Source organism: Mixophyes fleayi, chromosome 3, assembly GCF_038048845.1.
Source record: "Mixophyes fleayi isolate aMixFle1 chromosome 3, aMixFle1.hap1, whole genome shotgun sequence".
In the NCBI taxonomy this organism is placed as follows: Eukaryota; Metazoa; Chordata; class Amphibia; order Anura; family Limnodynastidae; genus Mixophyes; species Mixophyes fleayi.
In genome coordinates this window covers 89,134,171-89,156,354 of record NC_134404.1, presented here as the reverse complement: position 1 = coordinate 89,156,354, position 22,184 = coordinate 89,134,171, and the positions used below count along the sequence as shown (strand labels likewise).

General features: G+C 40.1%; 1 protein-coding gene across 4 annotated transcripts in view; it reads left to right on the top strand.

The window, feature by feature from the left end:
- The window catches only part of DOCK10 (dedicator of cytokinesis 10), a 256,655-nt gene that overhangs the window by 77,458 nt on the left and 157,013 nt on the right, over window positions 1-22,184 (top strand). For 3 of the 4 annotated variants that reach the window (XM_075201943.1, XM_075201947.1, XM_075201942.1), the window contains exon 1: window positions 3,943-4,169. The exons of the other annotated variant lie outside the window; for it this stretch is intronic. In XM_075201943.1, coding sequence (XP_075058044.1) covers window positions 4,008-4,169 — 162 coding nt within the window. In that variant the 5' untranslated portion in view covers window positions 3,943-4,007. Of the gene's footprint in view, window positions 1-3,942; window positions 4,170-22,184 lie in introns of those variants that run through there. 4 annotated transcript variants of the gene reach the window in all.

Here is a 22,184-nt window from a genome sequence, read left to right as displayed (position 1 = left end):
AATTATATTAAAAAAGTAGTTCAAGGTATTAAGAATATTTGTCTTTTACATATTTATTTACATATAACTGTCTGCTATAGTAGATTATGTTCTACACACAGTGCAGACAGCCATTTTGTGGGCTCAATTAATATTTACAGTAATTCACTAAGGACTAGTAAATCAATGATACATGAAGCAGTAATATACCCAGTAGTAGTAATGTGTAATAGGTGGTAATACCCAATAATATGTCAGCAGTACAGCGGCGCACAGAGGATTGTCGGGGGGTGGTTTCCCCCCGCCGACCCAAAAAAAAAAAAAAAACCCAAGAGAGAACTGCTAGCTCCGTTTCGCCAGCGCTGTCCTATACAGCAGCCGCGGCGCTGTCTAAGAAGCATCTGCGGCGGTGCTGTATACAATACAGCACCGCCGCGGACGCTTCTTAGACAGCGCCGCGGCTGCTGTATAGGACAGTGGCCACTTAGTTAGCGCAGGGGGGGTTTCTAGAGACTCAGAAACCCCCCTGCGTGCGCCACTGCAGTAGTAGTAAGAAAGTGAAGCCATCTGAACCTGGGGCTTTGTTATTGTGCACATGAACAATAGCATAATTAATGAATAAATCCGTCTCTCGTTACAGTGAGTTATCCAGTGTCCCCCATATAGGTTATCATCATCATCATCAACATTTATTTATATAACAAATTCCGTAGAGCTTTACAATTGGGAACAAACATTAATAAAACAATACTGGGTAATACATACAGACAGAGAGGTAAGAGAACCCTGCATGCAATCTTAGAATCTATGGGACAATGGGAGTTTGAAACACAAGGGCATGTGCTACATCATATTGCATAATGGACCAGCTAGAATGCAAAGGTAAAAGTATTGAGCGGGCTGTGTGATCAGTCACACAGCAATGTTGGTCAGAGGGTTGTTGTCTTGTGTTAGCTGTGAAGAGGGTGGTAATAGGAATCATAATAAGTATTCAATGTGAAAATGATTTCTGTAGCTATGTCTAGTGCCAAAATATCCTTAATGGCTGGAATAATGTTTGTGTCATGTTTTTATGATGGCAATTTGCATATACTCCAGATTGTCATGAAGAGTGTTCATATGGATTGCAATTAATTTCAAAGTCCCTCTTTGCCATTACAATGGATTATATCCCCAAAACAACATGTCCACTGCATTTCAGCCCTGCCACAAAAGAACCAGCTGACATCTGGTCAGTGATTCTCTCGTTAACACAGGCGAGAGTGTTGACGAGGACAAGGCTGGAGATCACTCTGTCATGCTGATTGAGTTAGAATAACAGACTTGAAGCTTTAAAAGGAGGGGAGTGCTAGAAATCACTGTTCTTTCTCTGTTAACCATGTTTACCTGCAAGGAAACATGTGCTATCATCATTGCTTTGCACAAAAACGGCTTCACAGGCAAGGATATTGCTGCTAGTAAGATTGCACTTAAATCAACCATTTATCGGATCATCAACAACTTCAAGGAGAGAGGTTCAATAGTTGTGAAGAAGGCTTCAGGGCACCCAAGAACGTCCAGCATGCGCCAGGATGTCTTTTAAAGTTGATTCAGCTGCAGGATCGGGGTACCACCAGTGCAGAGCTTGCTCAGGAATGGCAGCAGGCAGGTCTGAGTGCATCTGCACGCACAGTGAGGTGAAGACTTTTGGAGGATGGCCTGGTGTCAAGAAGGCCAGCAAAGGAGCCATTTCTCTCCAGGAAAAACATCAGGGACAGACAGGTATTCTGCAAAAGGTACAGGGATTGGACTGGGGTAATGGCTCGGGGATCAAAACATTAAAATTTTGGGTCCATGGCCAGGAAACAACCCAGACTTTAATCCCATTGAGAACTTGTGTTCAATCCTCAAAAGGCGGGTGGACAAACAAGAACCTACAAATTCTGACAAATTCCAAGCAGTAATTAGGCAAGAATGGGCGGCCATCAGTCAGTATGTGGCCTAGGAGTTGATTGACAGCATGCCAGGGCAAATTGCAGAGGCCTTCAAAAAGAAGGGTCAACACTGCAAATATTGACTCTTTGCATATACGTAATATAATTGTCAATAAAAGCCTTTGACATTTATGAAGTGCTTGTAATTTTACATCAGTATACCATAGTGACATCCGACAAAAAGGTCTTAAAACAGTGAAGCAGCAAACTTTGTGAAAATCAATACTTGTGTCATTCTCAGAACTTTTGGCCATGACTGTACACAGATACATCAATCTTTCAGGTATAGATGAGGAATCATGGCAATACATAAAAAATAAAGAAGATTTAATATTATGTGGCTAAATGTTTGACAGGTTGATCCTCATGGTGTATATTTATGTATAGAAATGGCCGGCACCTTTCCGACACCCTGTACAAAGGTCAAATCCCGGGATTTTGTGGAAGACAGCTGAAAATTTGACCTCTTTGCCTGTCTTTATACCCAGCACTATTTGGGTGATAAAACATCCCCTACTATATTATATTCTTTAATTTTTTTTAGGGTTAGAGCAAGGAGCTTCACGATGTCCCCTTGGCTCCACCCCCAGAAGGCTGAAAGTACTTCCACTAAATGCCTTTATTGAAAGTAATGGCAATGGGTAGATATAACAGGAAACTAAACCTTTATTGAAGCAAACTGTGAGCTATTCTGTCTGTATTGACATTTCATTTCGTATTGTTACTCATTGTTTACCAGATACTGCCATATTTCTGATGAAGTCTGGCTAATATCTTTTCAAACTGAATTGATACATGATACCTGTTCTTTCCAGGTCAAAAGCAGACTATTTAGGAAAAACTTTAAAACATGTTTATATTTGTAACAAAAGACAGTCAAACAGGTAACAAATATTTGTTATTGGGTTTATTATCAATTGGGAGATCTGAGCTAATTTGTAATAAAAATGTTGTGTGAATTTTCCTTTTATCTACCCTTTTAGATGTTTCCATATAAGCCACAATATATTATTTTATCTTCTAATAATCCATATTAAAAAGTACCCCTAAAGTTTTCAAAACTGCAAACATGGGCAGTGTTCTCAGCATTTATTTGCTTGTCGTACAGATACAGACATAGGCAATCTAGGGGGGGGGGGGTCCCTAGTGCCTGGAAACCCCCCTCCAAGCCTGGGGCACTGTATAATTGAGGTGGCTGGACCCTGTCCCCTCTTCACACGGCTCTACTTGAAAAGGGAGAGCTGTGTGCACCTAATAGTAGTGCATGCAGCGTTGCCCATGTATATTATAGGGATAGAAAGAGTTGGAGAGCAGCCAATCACTGTCTAATATTATAGCCATGTCCCCATGCATGCTGGTCACGCCCACTGGCGGTGTGGTGTGGAAACCCGCCTCTACAAATCCTGCATTTGCCCCTGACAGAATACCACCAACTAAGATAAAGCTATATGGCGGCAAACACCAAAAATATAGAACTGGTTTACTTTAATATATATTATTCAGAGTCAAGTGCATTTATAATTGTTAATTACATTGGATTTCATAGTTGAATGTGCAGTAACAAAAACTAGCTAACCTGCTTAATGCATTGTCTCCACTGCTTATTGCAAAAGAACAATTGTAAATTGAGTGCAATATTTGCTGTTTAATGTTGTTTTATACAAGATCAGACTATTTCCTGACTTTCATTACTGCAACAACCAAAGACATTATTTGAACAGATGATTTTAATAAAAGTACCATGGAAATGCAGCCATTCTGTGTTCTGTGGAAATAAGAAAACCGGAAACCTTGGACTTCTCTAGATTCCAGAATTATTTGGAGACTGTTTCATGCTCTAATGTCTCTGCAAGTGTTCAGTTACAGTGGATGAAGTCTTTTCCTCTAGCTGCATCCAAGCTATTTAGTTGTGATCAGATGATCAGTGCAGCAGGAACTGATTGGAGAGCTGGCTGGCTGCGGCTGCAGTGTAGGCTGCTTTCAGGGACAAGGAGCCACTGTTGTACAAACGTAGCATCAGCATAGAAGTTATTTTGTGGGATTCAGGATGCAGATATGGGCTGTGCTGCCAGCATTGTTCTGCTCCAAGCCTTTCGGTCTGTGGTACAGAGGAGCTGTCCCCACATTTGCACAAGACGTCAGGAGGATCTGTCACATGAAATTGTGCTACAGGATGATGTGGATGAAATAAGCAGACCGAGAACTCTGATCATAATGGTAGAGTATGCCTTAGTAAAGTGTGACAGCAGCAACAGGATTATTTTATACAGATACAGCTGTGTCATTTATTGATATTAATATGGACACAGCCATAATCCAATTTAGCCCTTGTACATTCATTCCTTGATGCCTGTATGAATGTGCCTTTATATATATATATATATATATATATATATATATATATATATATATATATATATATATATATACACATATATATATTTATTTATATATATATATATATATATATATATATATATATATATATATATATATATATATACATACATACACACACATACGCTAAGTAAGTCAATACCTTACATAATGGTACTGTCAGTGTTCAGATGCATGTCGTTACTTATTTTGCATGGTGTTGTCTAGAGGTCTTGTCCTTACGTACTGATTCTGCATTTCTGATGAGATTGACATGAATGCTGTAATGGAATTATTATGTATAACAGGCTTCCTATCTGTAACACAGCAACTTTTGTTTTGTGTTATCTGGTCCTGAAAGCACTTATGCCATACATTATATCACATGTCTGCACAATCTGTGAGGTGTTTGTGTTCCTTGTGCTGTCTTTTAGTGCCGTGACATTTTTGAAGTGGGTAGAGTAATATCATTAAATAATAGAATTTGTATTTACCGCATTCATCCTGGTATTAAGCTAAAATACTACACGTATTCAGACTTTTAGAGGTGATATGTAGTATGTGTAACATTTTAACAGCTTGTCTAATGCAGTGCAGAAACCAATGCAGATGTTTGTTTTAATGTTATATTAAAGCTGTCTGGTGAACTCTTTGGCACCCAGCATTTTCTACAGTAGAAGAATAATAATACTCATCATTACAGTATTTCCTCTGTATTTATCTACTTAAAACATGACAAGGATGAAGTTTTACTTGAAAAAAATACAGTAGCATCTTCTTGTACAGGCTGTATGTTGTTATTGGCCTTTAGACTTGTGTTTACCAGTCAGCCAGTAAAAGTCTGGCTAAATGGCAGCTCCTAGAACCACACGATCTGCTTCCCTAGGCTTAGAGAAGATTTTGAAAACAGTATAACCTGTATACTATTCATAATAACTCAATTCTATGCCTGTGCTAGGTTTATTTGCCCATTATAAAACCGCCGACTAAACAACGCTTGTTGCTTCTGTTATGTTATGATGTCATGCAAATAAATTATGCTTGTTTGTATGATTTTTATGTAAACCTTATGCACTTCCAATGTAAACAGACAGTGGAGGCAGCCATTTTGTAAGCTGAACTTATATTCAGCCTTTAAATTCACTAGAAGCTAGGACATTTCCAAGACATGAGACACAAAAGCCCTTATTTATCATTACAGAGCAATATGAAAGATTATTTCAGCCATATTATTATTTATTTATTTAAAAGGTGCCACAGATTCTGTAGCGCCGGACAATCATACAAATACAGATAGGCCATAATTAATACAGTAAGAAAAATCACATACACATGAGGTAAATACACATAAGTAGCACAGTGTGAGTAAAACTGTGGGGACTCACGCAGAATGTAGCGAAAGACATGACATGACAGGACATACCAGGGAGACGGACAGTATACACACATTGGATAGTAGGTAGTGAGGACCCTGCCCGTGAATGCTTACATTCTAGAAGGAGGGGAGGTGAGAGACACTAGGACCAACTTGGATAAATTTGAGATAGTGGGTAAAGGAAGAGGAGGTGATGGACAAGATGGTCAAGAGGTGGTAGAATAAGCGAGCATGAAGAGGTTAGTTTTGAGTGAGCGTTTAAAGGATTGTAGGTTGGAGGAGAGTCAAGTGAGGCGGGGAAGGGAGTTTCAGAAGTAGGGGGCAGCACGGCAGAAGTCTTGGAGGTGAGCATGGGAGGAGATAATGAGAGGTGATGAGAGGTTAGAGGCAGAGTGGAGTGGCGAGATGGGAGTGTACCTCAAGACTGGGTCAGAGTTGTATGGGAGAGAAGTGTTGGTGAGGATAAGGAGCTTGAATTGAATTATAAAATGCATAGGGAGCCAATGAAGGGATTTACGCAGAGAAACAGCGGAAGAGGAGTAACAGTAGGAAGATGAGCCTAGCCGCAACTTTATGGAATTTGCTTTTGCAAAAGTTAATAAAGAATCTATGCAGAAATTTGTTATACAGTATCTAATCTTGCTCTTTATTTAGAAATGTACCTCACCTGTATTATGGGAAAAAGATAAGTTGCGGTTGGGCCTACGTGCCAGGACAATAGTTATCAAATGGAGGTCGGATGGACCCATTGTTACAGTGATATAATTGGCAATAAGGCTTTAGTGATGCATTTATCTATGTATTTTGTTGTTTAAGCTTATAAAAATAATGTAAAATTAATTAATGATTGCCATTGTTCATTTTCAATTTAATGGTCTGTACTGTACATACAAAATAAACTGAGCATATTCTGAAGAGACTTCCTACATCTGGGCAGCATAGTGGCTAAGTGGTTAGCACTTCTGCCTCACAGCACTGGGGTCATGAGTTCAATTCCTGACCATGGCCTTATCTGTGAGGGGTTTGTATGTTCTCCCCGTGTTTGCATGGGTTTCCTCCGGGTGCTCCGGTTTCCTCCCACACTCCAAAAACATACTGGTAGGTTAATTGGCTCCTATCAAATTGACTTTACTCTGTTTGTCTGTGTGAATGTTAGGTCATTTAGACTGTAAGCCCCAATGGGGTATGGACTGATGTGAGTTATTTGTACAGCGCTGCAGAATTAGTGGCGCTTTATAAATAAATGATGATGATGATCTGAAATATTTACATAACAATGGAGTGAAGATGGAAAAGGTGGGAGTCAGGGAGGCCAGTGAAATGAATGTTGCAGTAGTCAAAACAATAAATCATGAACAAATGGACCAGGATTTTGGTTGCTTCCTTAGAGAGAAAGGGACGCATTTTGTTATGGAGGAAGAGATGGCAGCATAGAAAACCATCTGTAGATGCGATTTTGGCCAGGGCAGTCTAGTAATACTCAGCTCCCCTGCAATACTGGAAGCTGTAAAAATACTTTTACTGCCTGTCAGAGCATACGCGCATGCTTGAACTGTCTTGCTGATTAACGTATGTACAGTGGAGCTGGAAGCCTGGACTCGTTCTTCCATTTGCACTTTTGATAAAAATTAAAGATAGAAAAAAAAGTTATTAAGAAACAGGAAAATAAATATTTTCATATAATTAAGTTAAGAAAGTATAGTATATATGGAGAAGCCCTAAAGCCACCAGAGAAAGGGCTTTTCTCCCTATCATAAAAAGGGCCCCAAGTGCACCATACTCATTGACATCACTAGTTTCTAGTGAATTGATAAACTGCATGCTCATGAATATGGGTTTAACGCAAAATGTCTGCCTTCACTGTTATTAGAGTGACAAGTACACTTAGCATTTTAAAACATGCTTTATGCATTTCTTCTACCTTTTATGTCTCATTTGTTAAATAATTATGCCATATTCTGAAGTACTATATGACTACCTCCTATTTTCAATGGCCAAAGGGGAACTTTTAAGGTAGAATCATCAGAATCGTATGTTGTCATTTCATCCCCTGCTTGTCTGTGCATACCTGCTTATGAAGTGGGAGTGGATAATACTGCCTGTAGTCAGCAAATCAGATCATGAAAATGAGCAGAGCAGCACAGAATATTTCAGGATATTAATGTGCTGATCTTGTGGAAGTCAATGACCTGTCCTCTTGTGATTTTACCTTTGAGAAAGCAGGAAGCCCCAAACTGGTTTAGATAGTGAAAGGAGTTGGATCACCAACATTCCAGAGTAGTGATGTGAGGCCCCTTTCAAGCTGATGTGGGAAGACTGTGATATAAAACACCCCCTGTAACAACCACACTAGTGTCTCCAGATGCCTGATTGTGGCCCCAATATGCTATGCAGGCTCAGCGCTTGGTTGTTTCAATATTTTTGGGACTGTGAAAGCATACTTGCCAACCCTCCTGGAATGTCCGGGAGACTCCCGAATTCTGGGTAAGTCTCCTGGGAGAGTATGACAATCTCCCGCATCTGTTCACTTCCTAGTGAAGTGGGCAGTATTAATTCCAAAATGCCGCGATTCACCGGGAATCGCTGCATTTAGCCCCGCCCACCGCTGTAACGTCATTACGTCACGGGGGTGGGGCAAAAACTACACCATTTTCGGTGCCCCGCCCTCTGCACGCCCACCTGCCCTCGCCATCTCCTGGATCAAACTTGCCATAAGTATGTGTGAAAGCACCAGAATGGACTGTTATAGGAAGCTTTCTAAATCTTGAGTAATTTGAGATGACTGCACTACCCAGCACTATGGTTACAATTCAGAGTTCTCAAGTCTTCAACACCTACAAACTAGGCTTTGCTAATGCTTCTAAATAACTGCTTAGATTTTGAGAGAGATATGAAACAAAATTCATACAGCCAACATTTATTTCATGCAATTAAAGAGAAGTACACATGTAGTGAAAGGGGAGGATTAACCCATAACATAACTGTAGTGTATCTGATATCTGAATAAAGCATAATCATGAGGGACAGCATTGTAAATAATGTATATCAAATTAATCAATTTATAATGTGTGCTTCTCTGTAAGCTAGGGTCTAATACAAATTACTACAAAGGAAAGCCTGCTTTCACAGGGTTAACCCCAGGTGTAAAGTATGAAGCCAGAAATACTGGCTTGTGTTTATTCTGTGGCTCTGCAGACCCAAGGACTAAACGATAACATTATCACCTTTAGGGGCAAGTGAGCAGCTTCAAAGGCCCACTGGTGTTCGCTATATCCTGGTACTGGAGTGGTTTTTGGCACCTCAAGGGACGTCACAAGAAGGCTTGCTATATTTTTATATAGGCAAATATAATTCCATTTCTAAAATACCACTTACAATCAATATAATTAGGGATCACCACATACTCAGTAGTATGATGAAGGGCAGCCCATACGTCGAATAATTCTGTCCGTCATGCAGGGAATTAGAGGAAATTAGTATTGGCTCAACTAATACACTTAACATATCTCTCTCATATCTGTAGATTTGTAAATTTGTATTGGATTTATTAATGATAAAATTGAGTCTGTGTGACACTCCCCAGAAAATATATGTTACATTTTAGCATTGGGGATTAAACAGGGAAGATGTGAATTGTGGTTGTAAAACTGTATCAAAGGTCTCCCCTGGAGACCAACCCCTGCAGGAGGGGAAAGGTGGATAAAGTGTCTTTAAAAGAGGAGACCAATCAACATTGATAAATTGTCCATCTTCCGAGTCAATTTCCCTTGGCACAGATTATACAACTCATATGTAAGTTTATACTGTGAAACTTTCTCCATTTTTATTTTACATGTTTTGCTTATCTTATGTCATCTTTTATAAATTGTTTTTCTAACCTATAAGCATTGTACTTTTTCATATTTTACATCTAAAATTAATAAGTGCTGTCTTATTGCTCTAACTGAATTCATTGCCTGTTTAGAAGAGGTTGATTGCTTGGCTGTATTAACCATTTAAATACCAGTGTGGAAAGTGTTGTTTTTTTTTAGCTATTAGAGTGCAGAGTATGCGCAATTGGGTAATTAAGTCATAGGTATTCTAACGGCCTAATACTTAGATGGTGGCACAGGAGAGGTGTGGAAGTGGGTGCCTGTGTTGGGGAAGGTACCAGTTAGATCTGTAACCTTAGGGATAGGTGAATGCAAGGTTGAATTGCTAGAATCCTGTGGGTTCCCTTACAGTAAACTTCCAAGTCATGAGTGTGCAGAGTACAGTTTGTGATAGTTAAGGGAAATTAGGAGCGGTTTCCTGAAAAAATAGAGGGGATATATTGTTTATATTGACTGTTTGATTATTTGATAAGTTATCAGATCAGGGAGCTGGCAGAGTCGGGTCTCGCTGACAACACACATCATTAGAATGTTAGATTATGATAAAACACAGTTTACTATATATAACTACGGGCATCACAAAACATAAGACACACAGGAGTAATCTATCTTTCTTACAATGCTGCTGTACCTGTTTACTCCCTCTAATTTGCATACTGCAGTCTATGGCCATTGAGGAGGAAATACCAGCAGTATAAGAGGTTTAGTTCTCAATATGACTGGCACATGATAATGCACAGCATAATATGCTTGGTACCAGGTAAAGCCCAACTTTGCACCTAATATGGCTTAGCATATTAAATATGGCATCCAGTATGGCTCTGCATAGCTGTGACCTTTTGAACTTAAAAGAGCTCATAAAGTCTGCTTTAAGATGGTTTTTAACATTTTGTGAATATATTCCTTTCTACTTAGAGCTTTTTCCAGAGTGTCAATTGTATTAGCAGTGCAGCCAGTAGTTGGAGGAGGGGGTATATTTACTAAAATAACACTTATTGTGACGGTACAAATTACTTATCGTATGATTCAACATTATTTTATTTCTGTGGCAACTGAGTGATAAGGGTTAATTATTGCTTTTAAATCCTCCCTCTGCTCCACTATATATATAAAGTAACATATAGGATAAATTATATTATATCTACCACCCCCATCCCCTTCCTCAGAAAGTAATATTTATTTTCTGGGGTCGAGGAAATAGCCCCATTCATTTTAAAGCGATGGAGACAGGAACAAAAATAATTTTATTTCATCAATAAATATATTTTGCTTTTCTCTTTCTGCTAATTCTATCTTCAGATGGTGCTGACAGAACAGGCATTGTCTGGGCACAAGTACTTGATAGATAGGTTCTCCTATGCACAGGCTTGGGGAAGCCTTCACCGGCGAGAGTGTGTTAGCAATGTTGTCACCAGCATGTACAGGCAGATAGAGCGCTACGTGTGTTTTCGACAGCACCAGGGCTTTTTGCCCTTTCATTAATCTGCCCCTGAGTCTCTTAATAAAAATATCTTTGCTACCACACAGGGTTTATTAGGAATGAACACTAGGTCTATTAAATATTTGGGATGTCCAGAAAACTGTATATATATTTTTAAATATGGGTAAATGAAAACAATATAAATGCTCTACTCTCCATTTAATTTAGAGTTTTATGACTTAAAATGTAAATGGAGGGGCCTTATCTGCACTGCCCTAAATCTGTGAAAAGGTAAAAGCAGCCAATAGGAAGGGGCGTTGGATAAACCTAAAATCCTAGTAGACTTAAACAGATATAAACAGTAGACATACAATCCTAGTCATATCTATTTAAAATGTGTTGGCATGTGTGTTATATCTAAATAACAGATTTGTTTCTCACACCAATGTACAGTATAGTGATTTACTGTATCTTCTTGGTTGTTATATTTCGTGTCAATGTAGTTTTTTCAAGCAACAGTGTGGAAAGCTTGTACTTTAAGATTTCTAATGTGTCTACATTACTATTTGTTTTATATATTGTGTGGGTTTTAAAAATTGCAATTCCTTTCCTGTTGTAAGTTGTTGCTGTATCTTTGACTGTATCAGGGGATGTTTTTGCACTGTCTACTCTGAGCTTCAAAGTGAAACAGATCAGTTATGTTATATTGTTGTACAAGTTAACCCGTGCATGATACTCATGCATTCTAGTCAAATCAAGCTACTTAAGGTGTTAAAAAGGTTCTTGTCATGCATTTGGGCCTAGCCTAGGCCTCCTCAGGGGAAGAGCGTTACTTCCGACGCAAGCGCCCTTTTTTAACGTGGTTTTGTCCACATGTCACCACCTCATCATTTTTCTCCATCACCTCATCCTTCATCTTCATCGCCACATCCTTCATCAAGCTACTTAAGGTGTTAAAAACTCCCCAATGTCACCCCCGGCAACCACCAACCACTCCCAACTGTCACTTCTCCTTCAAGAAATATATAGGTCAGTGTATAACTCTGCCCAGCAGGTGGCGCTGTAGCTTGTTTTTTTTTTTTCACACACGCCACTAGGCATTTATATAGTAGATTGTACTTATTGTAAGTGAATAAGATGTATGTATCTTCACAGCAATTGCTGCTATGTACATTGATCTCATAGCCTGACTGTGATCTGTTATGTGTTTCATTATTAAACACTGGCAGGCAAGTTGCCAACTACCAGACATTTCATGCCAAGCACTAGTATGAAAGTTGTAAATGAGAGCTAGTAACGCAGCTGGTGTGTGTTTTACTGGAGGAAGGATCTGACAGGGAAGTTGAATAATACAAACTAGGATCAGCTGGAGACTGTCCACCTGGAGCCCAGAACCAAGAGGCTCATTTATGAAGCACACATGCAGCTCTAGATGTGACACGTAACTTCAATTGCCCAAGTGCACCTACATTTCTGCCATGACACACAAGTTTCCACCTCTTTCCTTTGACGCAAATAATTCTAAGGAACAAAACCATAATATTCAACAAAGGGCATGAAGAGAAATGACCACAGCCTTTATTGATTAAAATGTAATAGGGAGGGCATGAAGCGTAGCGACCAAATCACTTATAACGTGACCAAACCCTCAAGCACAACACTTAAGTCCTGGTATACTGTGTCTACACGCAACAGGCCATACATGCTGGTGTACTCCAGGCAGGGGCTGGCTGGGTTGGGGCGCAGAGGGAGCATCTGCCCCCCGGGCTGGTCCCATAGTGGGCTACCTTGGGCTGGGTCACTGGGACACCTGCATTTTTTTAACCTTTAAAATTTTCCTAATAGACTCTTGTCCCCTGGACTAATGTTTGCCAGGCTTCCCCTAACTCCAGGTCACAGTAGGATTGGAATTCAGTTCCAGGCAAGTCCTATGTGAGCCTTGCGTGATGAGACTCCTCGGGGATGTACGGTACCTAACACATTGCCGATTTTTGCTCGCACCCCTCTGTCAGAGCACATATTATCTGACATCTAAGCTTAGATTTTTGCATATGGAAACATGTTGTTGCTACTAAATGTTAAACTCCTTCAGGAGGGGTTAAAAATGTATAAATGAAATAAAAAATACACATACCATTAATACATTGCACCTTAGCAAAATTATAAATCACTGCTTAGTAAATAGTCCCATATTTATTACCCACCCTGTTGCAGTTATTTATGACATGAAAGGTTAGGATGTCCCATAGCACATGTCAATACAGACTGTGGACTGTGTGCATAATACTGGTGTAGATGCCATGCTCCACAAACATGGTCAAGAGGTCTAATATGTTACCAAAGTTAAGTACAATTCCTGAAATAAAATTCACTTGTATCATGTGGTCAACCTAAAAGGGTTAATTATCTCTGTAAATTCTTCCTGTATAGATACAGTAGCAGGAAATGGTCCTCTTCCATTTTCCTTAGCGTCTATTGCAGTCTAATAGCTCAGTTATCTGAGGGGATGTGATCAATTATATGAGTTTTATAAATATATGAGATCTTAAAACAATTTCCAAACTAAATGCGCACACACAGATTCCCACACGTTTGATTTATTAGTTAAAATTGATGGTTGCTTTGCACGACAAAGATTGTGTAATTACTGTTAAATTACCTGTTATTTCCTTATTTATATAATTTTAGTAATTGACTCATCTTTGTTTTCCAGGATAAAGTTATTAAGATGCACAGTATTGTACAAAGGCAGCATGTATTAGTAGTAATTTATATATCAATATGTCATACACTGATGATGATGACGATGACAATATTCAGCCTAGCATTATGGTAATATCTGCTATTTAGTATAAAATGCTTGTAATCTGTAGTTTGTTATATTGAATATATTGTTGTGATTGGTGCAAGAAGGTACAAGAAAAGCACACCAAGCAATATACAGTAAATGCTAGGGCCTTGTAATTATGTCACTAATAAATAATAATAATAATAATAATAATATTAGGTCTCATACCTCGCAACATTTTAGGACCTGCCATCGGAACAGGGGGGGTGACCATGTCATTATGGGGTGGGGCTATGTCACAATTGAGCTATGGCCACTCCCAGATAGGCCTGCTTATTGCTGTAAAGCAGTAACCTCCTTTCCCCTCCAAACACAGGAACATGCACCAGTAGCAGGTGCGAGGCACCAGTTCTCTGCTGCTATACTATGCAGCGCAGCAGTGAACAGAAGATATCTCCTAATGTCCCCACCTGTGGGACAAAATTGTCTGCAGGTGGTACAGCGGGACTGAGCCCTAACTTCAGGACACTCCCGCCGAAATTGGGATGTATGAGGTTTTTATACTGCATAACTAAGTCACTGATTCAGACCTAGATAAAATGTAAGGAAAGTACCTTGAAATAGCGAAACTAAAACTAGTAGTAATAGTAGTATTTGGACTAACTAAAACTACCGTTTTTTTGGTTTGGTGCACTTGTGGGTAACTTGGTTGCTATGCATTCTGAGTAATACTAGAGACAAGATGTGGTTTACTAAGTAGCGTTGACACCCTCTTCATCTCTCATGCCTCAAGTTACTCTAGGCTGCAAAGTGACTTTTATTGCAGGTCTATACATAGATCAGAGGCATTGCTTGTCCTGTTAGGATGCTCATCTAACAGCTGTTATGGGTGATAACCTCTGATGTATATGTATAGATACCTCTCACAGTTTATCACCTTATAAACATGAAAGGGGGAGGGAGGATCTTTTCAACTTATTTTTTAATAAAAGTCAGAAAAAGATATATATTAATGATGACCAGAATATATTTAAATTACAGTTTATAATAGTCTCCATTTATGATTTTCAGTGGTAATAAGTTATCAGAGGAAAACTGTGAATGACGGGCCTCATTTAAGGCCCTATTTATCAATAACAAGCTCCAGGGGTAGTTTTCTATTGCTGCAATAGATAGCAATCATATCACTTTTATTTAAAAAATAAAATGTCAGCAATATTGACCGGCACCAGCAGCGGTATGAGGTAACTTACCCATTGGCCGGGTCAGTGTAAGCGAATCTGTGCATGCAGGATCACGCATACATAGTGGAACTAGAAACCCAGACTTGAGCTTCCAGTTCAACTTTTAATAAAAAAGGAAAATAGAATAAAAATGTTTAAAAATAAAAATATATAATTTTTCTCAAATATTTTAATAAAATAAATATATGACATATGATTTTTTTATTTATTTAAATAAAGTATTTTTCCCTATTGTCTCTTGCTATCATCATCCTGAGATTGCGGCTGCGGTACATGAGCATATTTCCTATTGCATTGCATTATAGTTTGTCCAGGAGCAAATTTGCGCCTTTTCTTTGCTTTGCTCTTAACTCTAAATGAGTAACAGTGGAAGTACAGGTTACTTCAAGAATCATCAAGTGTTATCATATTGCTCATGTGTCCCTCTTTTAAGCCTGTTTTAAGCCATAGTTTCTGTATCCGTCTTGTGTCATTTATGACAATTCATATATTATGGGCAGCACAGTGGCCTAGTGGTTAGCACTTCTGCCTCACAGTACTGGGGTCATGAGTTCAATTCCCAACCACGGCCTTATCTGTGTGGAGTTTGTATGTTCTCCCTGTGTTTGTGTGGGTTTCCTCCAGGTGCTTCGGTTTCCTCCCACACTCCAAAAACATACTGGTAGGTTAATTGGCTACTATCAAAATTGACCATAGTCTCTTCCTCTTTGTTTGTCTGTGAGTGTGTGTCTATATTAGGGAATTTAGACTGTAAGCTCCAATGGGGCAGGGACTGATGTGAGTGAGTTCTCTGTACAGCACTGCAGAATTAGTGGCGCTATATAAATAAATGATGATATTATGAATGTTTGGTACCTGTTACGAGTCTCGGCGGTGCCCCAAGCTGCTGCGGCTCACTGTTTTACATGTGGGTCAGTCCCGGCTGTCACCATGATGACTGGGACGTTACTTTCTCTTTGTCCCGGCCATCACCTAGGCAATGGCTGGGACGCTCTGTCAATGAGCGCCGCATCCCGGCATGAAAAGCAGCCGGCATGTGCGCAGATGCTATATATTATTATCTACCTCTTGAGGGCATAGGAGGCGTTCCCTTGATTAAATGTTTTGGCCCCCTCGAACGATAGGAGGAGGGATCAGTCTGACCTGATGATTGGCTACCATTAGTATATAAGGCAGGTAGGGCTTTGCCTTCTTGCTAGTTATAGCTTCTGTTCACAAATTAGCTGACCTGCTCCACATCCCTACGGATACTCTGCCTGTAATATGACTAATATCTGTTGTGACCTCGGCTTGTTCTGGAACGTGCTGTTTGCTGATTGCCCCTGACCTCTGCCTGTTTACTGGATTCTCCTTGTTTGCAACTTGCCCTGACCTTGGCCTGTCCCTGGTTATTCTGATGCTTTTGACCCACGACCCTTGGACTGTTCCTGGTTAGTCTCTTGTATTCCGTTTACTCCTCCCAATGCCTGCCCTACGGTCTCTGTATATAAGTAGCCACTACGCTGAGTTTAAGACCTGGGGGCATCAGATTACCTGTGAGCATAACGAGCTCTACGGGAAAGGTGACTGCTAAAGGCGAATACCTCTATCATCTGTTCTAGGAGTTCATGTCAGTACCGTCAGCCATAACAGTACCTTACCATTAAATCATATCTTAATCCTGGGTGACTTTTGATGTTGATCTAGAGTACCAAATGGAGCAGCAACATTCCCATGAACTCTTATTCATCATTCTGTCATTTTGTAGTTTTAATTTTGGTGTTTGATACACATAAAATTTTATTGAGTAACCATAAAATATACAGGTCTGCAATACATTTCTATTTATGTAGATGTGCCTAATTGCCCTCCCCCCACATAAAAGGGAGCACAATGCCATGCAATCCTTCTTTTTATAATTTGGAACTTCTCCAGTAAAAATGTTTATGCAACTTTTTGAGGATTTTAGATGCTGCTGGAAATACTATGACCTTCTGACCATCGCTTCACTAATTTTAAGTTTAATTACTTTCACCCTAATGTACTGTTTAGTCTCTTGTATGTTTTAAATAAATCATGAGTATGTGAAATGTGTTTGTTGCTTTTGACTTTTGTTTGTTTGAAATGTTTTTATTACATTGATCAAAGTCGTTTTTCCAATATAAAATTTACCTGGAAGGTGTAAAAGGCATCCAAATTAAAAGATTATTCTGATGTCTATTTTTACATATCTTAAGTGCTGGTAAAAAATAAAGGGGTCTATTTATCAATATTGTGCAATGAAAATCAATATTCATCGCTTCAAATTGCAATTTACTATGCTGGGGATCAGGGCCCTCTTAAGAACATCTTGGGCCCCCGGGCACAGCAGTGCACCGGGGCCCCTATATATACAAAAAAAATATTAAATGATTATATATATGGGCCCTGCAGCCCAGGGGGGCCCGTCGGAGGCAGCATAAAAAAAAAAAAAACTGGAAAAAGACAATACTTACCTTGCGGTCAGCTGGCGATCCGGCTCCCTCCATGGTCTCCTCCTCCGTCGCGCTCCGCAATGGATGTCGGGCGAGCGTGATGAGGTCACGCCCGACATGCACTGCGAGAGCCACATGGAGGAGGTGACCATGGAGGGAGCCGGATCGCTAGCTGACTGCAAAGTAAGTATTGTCTTTTTTTTTTTTCCAGGTTTTTTTTTTTTTTGCTGCCTCCAACGGCCCCTCCTGGGTTGCAGGGCCCCGGGCACCTGCCCATTGTGCCCAATGGGAAAGACGGCCCTGCTGGGGATGCTCCTCTTGGAGATGCTCCGGAGTAGATCCCTCTCCTCAACCAAGTGTTTTTCTCTCCACCGCTGGAGCCTGCTGCCGTCAAATGGTGAAAGAAGTGCGGAATCCAGCAAACCCAGAGAGGGTTTGTTACGTGCCGCGGCGGTGTCCATAGCTGACGCGGCTCACTCTCTTCACTGCCTGTCATCCTGGCCGTTTCCTTGCGGACCGGGACGTCACTTCCGGTTCCGGCTTGACCATTGTCTCTCAGTGCCGCGTCCCGGCAATACAGGGCAGCCTGGCGCGTGCACGGTAAATGAAAACAGCCTGCGGGCTAATGAACTTTTGATTTATTAATTATGCAGTGCCCGGGGCTGGTTTCAGGGCAAGGCCCTGATTGGCTATCTTCAGTATTTAAGGCAGAGAGGACTTAGCCTCCCTGACGGTTATAGCGTTCCAGTCCTGTGCTGTGCTGACCTCCTCTTGGATATCTATTTGCCTGATCTGCTGTTGTGACCCTTGCCTGTACCTTGGACCTTGCCTGTTTGCCTGTGACCCTGACCTTTTTGCTTGTATTCTGGACTTCGCTGTTTGCCTGTGACCCTGATATTTCGGCTTGTATTCTGGACTTCGCTGTTTGCCTGTGACCCTGACCTTTCGGCCTGTATTCTGGACTTCGTTGTTTGCCTGTGACCCTGACCTTTTGGCTTGTATTCTGGACTTTGCTGTTTGCCTGTGACCCTGACCTTTTGGCATGTATTCTGGACTTCGCTATTTTGCTGCAGACCTCTGACCTCGGCACTCTGACCACCCCCTCCAGTCTGGGTTAGCGCCCCCGGTTACATCTCCGGCCATCTTGGATGAGCTTGTACTACTGGGAGCCTAAGTCCTGGGTGCATCTGAGTACCTGTGAGCACATAAAGCTCTATGGAAAAGGTGACTGCTAAAGGTGAAGATCTCTACACTGCTGTTCTAAAAGCTCATCCTGGTGGTCGTAAGCCCTAACAGGGTTCAGCTGAATCCCATTAAAAAAAGCAATAACACCATCCTGAGATGGTGTTACTATGCTAAGGAAAGCTTTGCTTTTTGTCATCTTAATAACTTAACAAATGCAGCTGTCTAGGTGGGGTGACTTCTATGGGGGACAGCGGTAAACTCCAATAATTAAGTTAATCTAGGATTTCTCCGATGTTAACTGTTTGATAAATAGCAAAAAGTAAACGCCTCTTAAACAGACCCCAATGTCTTTTAGTGGAAAGTAAAATGCTCTCCTGCCCCCAGCTAATTAGGGAATGCCCCATAAACTTTTCCAGTCCTTGGATCATTTAAATAATGATGACCTGAAAAAGGAAATCTCTTTTTGTATGTAGTTGCATATTTAGGCGCATTTAAGTAATGCCTTGTTTTTTTAACTAATTGGAAGATACAACATTTTGCACTGCCACAGACCATCTTCATGCACAAATCCTCGAGTTCATCTGTAAAAATAGGAATGTGACCTCATAAACGGCATTTGCTCTGGGTGGCCACTCTTCTGTGAATAGCCAATATAGTGTTGTATACACAGGGGCGGGTGGCAAACTGCAGCCCCCCCCGGGTGGGGCGAGACTCGGCTCAGGAGTATATGAGAAACAGGGGGCATAAGCTCCCCTGCCCCCCCAGACCAACCCTGAGTGTATAACACCCATTGCCTAACACCAGGGGGTAAATGTATCAAGCTGAGACTTTTCCTAGCAAGTTTGAAAAGTGGAGATGTTGCCTATAGCAACCAATCAGATTCTAGCTGTCATTCTGTAGAATGTACTAAATAAATGATAGCTAGAATCTGATTGGATTTTCAACCCCCCCTGAAAACTCTTGGCTTGATACATTTACCCCCAGGTGTGTTTTATAATTAACTTGTGTTTTAAAAAATACAAGTATACTTGTGTATATACATATTGGTCTGTGTTTTAAACTGTTAGTCTAAAGAGGGACTGAAAATATTTTAGGGAATATGTTGATAAAAATTGGGGTCTTAATGGTCCTCAAATTTCCATAAAACTTGGAGTGAGGTTCTTCATTGGACTCTGGGCACATTGCCCATTGTTATATTTACTAAATAAAGTTATGCAATCACCACAGATTAAGCATTTTCCTTGATTGGGGAACAACGTTTCTGCTGTTGTTTGAGCTTACCTTAATGGTTAATAAAAATAATTTATTTTAAACTATTGCTTAATAAGCTGGTGTGAGATTTCATTGTCACCAACATTCTGAGTGTGTCATGCATTTTAAGGAACTGGTGATTTTGCTGAAACTACATCAGGATTTGAAACTGCAGAAATTGGAAAAAAAGTGGCACAAAGGCCTTTGGTTTTCACTGACCATAAGTACACTTTCAAAAATACAAGTATTTTATTTAGTTCTGACTATCAGAGGTGGCCAATAATTAAACAACCTGAGTTTGAAACAATCTTTGGCAGTAGGTCTTTGGGGCAGAGAAATGTAGGAAATTCATTAAAATACTACATGACGTGCTACAAAAGTGTAACTTTGAGTTTTCCACCTCTACCGCTGGATAAAAAGATAAAATATGTGTTAAAATGTTATTATCTCCTTTTATAGCTTAAACTATGGGCACACTGCTTAATGTTGAACTTTTACCTATGGAGGGAGCAGAACATTATAGCTGCCATGACTAGTCTCACAACCCCAGGCTGCAAATTGGGGCTGTGTGATGCTTTGCAGGGGTGTGGTAGCAGGATGACCAATGAAAAGTCTAAATCACTTTCTGGGTCCTCATTGGTCCTCCCACCCACATCTCCCTTCTACAGTAAATTAAAATTTTAAACTAAATAAAAAATAATAAAAAAAACACCCCCACACCCTTCAAATGCTCAACCAGCCCCATCGAAATATTGCCTGGGCTCGTTTCTACTACAACAGTGAGACCACGAGGGGGAGTGAGTGCCCTATCTGAGAGGTTGCTTGTCTGTTCTAAAAAGCACTGGGCTTCTTTCCGACCCCACTTGGGCGGTGGGAGCATGAGTAATTAAAAAGAGTTTGGGTCCATTTATTAAAAGTGACGAGCTGGTTTACTATCAACGCTTATCGCAGCAATTGAAACCGCTTTGCTAGTATTCCCATTTTAATAAAGTGTTTGCTTAAATAAATAAAGCATTTTTTAATTGAATATATCCCAGTATCGCTTTCCTGAGATGGTGATAACAGCAAGAGGATTGTGGCAGTACTTGTACCGCTATGATCCTTGTTAACTAGGTGTAGAAACCCGGCAAATCTCTAGTATGGTGGTAGGCTTTGATAGATAGTGAGAAGCCTATGGTGTTTTCACTGGAGATAGGGTTTCCCCTGCTTAATAAATAATCCTGTGCCCTAGCATAAAGAACAACCCTGATTAACCACTTTATTAAATAAAAACACTAGGTATTTTTTCTTCATCTTTCATAATGTGCTAATTTGACAAAGAAAACCTCAATTTGCACGAAATGTAGCTGCAATTTTGCACATTTCTAACTGGTAGGTTAATCCTTGTGATGACAGTGTGAGTGTACATGCCCCTGTGGAGGGGGAGTTAGAGTGTAAGGTCCACTGCGGCTTATATGCGTACATAATTTATTGGACAGTGCTGCAGAATATGTAGGTACAATAAAGGATAATAGTAATGTACAGAATATTACACCCAGCCTTACATTTAGAAACAGACATGACAGCAGGAAAGAGAAAAACATGAGTAGATGACTGGCCTTGGCGTGACGTGGGCAAATTCTTGGCACTGACACTAAACATGTGTAGTCTGCACATCTGGTGCTAGTAATCTGTGGAGTAAAACACGAGAAAATGTTTCATAAATTGATGATGCACTGAGCCTGCAGTCTGTGGCAGTGCATTGATTTCATGTAAGCTTTTTTGTGTGTGTTCCGTGTGCCTCTCCTCTATTTTGTTTAAGGCAATTACGGTGTTTTCAGTATCCAAATGCAGTGCATGCAATTGATATATCAGAGAATAAGGCATACACAATGCAAGAGGACTGCTAAACAGCTATGTGCTATGAAACCTCATTAGAGTCATTGTTACATTTTATTTATATACCTCTCATTAATTAGTCAACAGGAAACACTGAACTGGAACATGTTAAATGTGCTATTAGGTTTGCAAGTTTATATTCATAAGGGTTGGAAACATAGTATAAAATATTTAACTCTTTTTAGACTAAATATTTTTACTACTTTGTCAGTCCAGTATTTACATTTTTAGCTTTATAGGAGGGCAGCCCCATACCCCACCTCTCTACAGTCACCTTCTATGCTACTATCCCACACTGGGTCATATTTCTATACAATAAATAAGTGGAGATATTTCTTGTATCAATGAGGGTTATTGATAAAATGTAATAATGAATCTTAATCCTAAAAT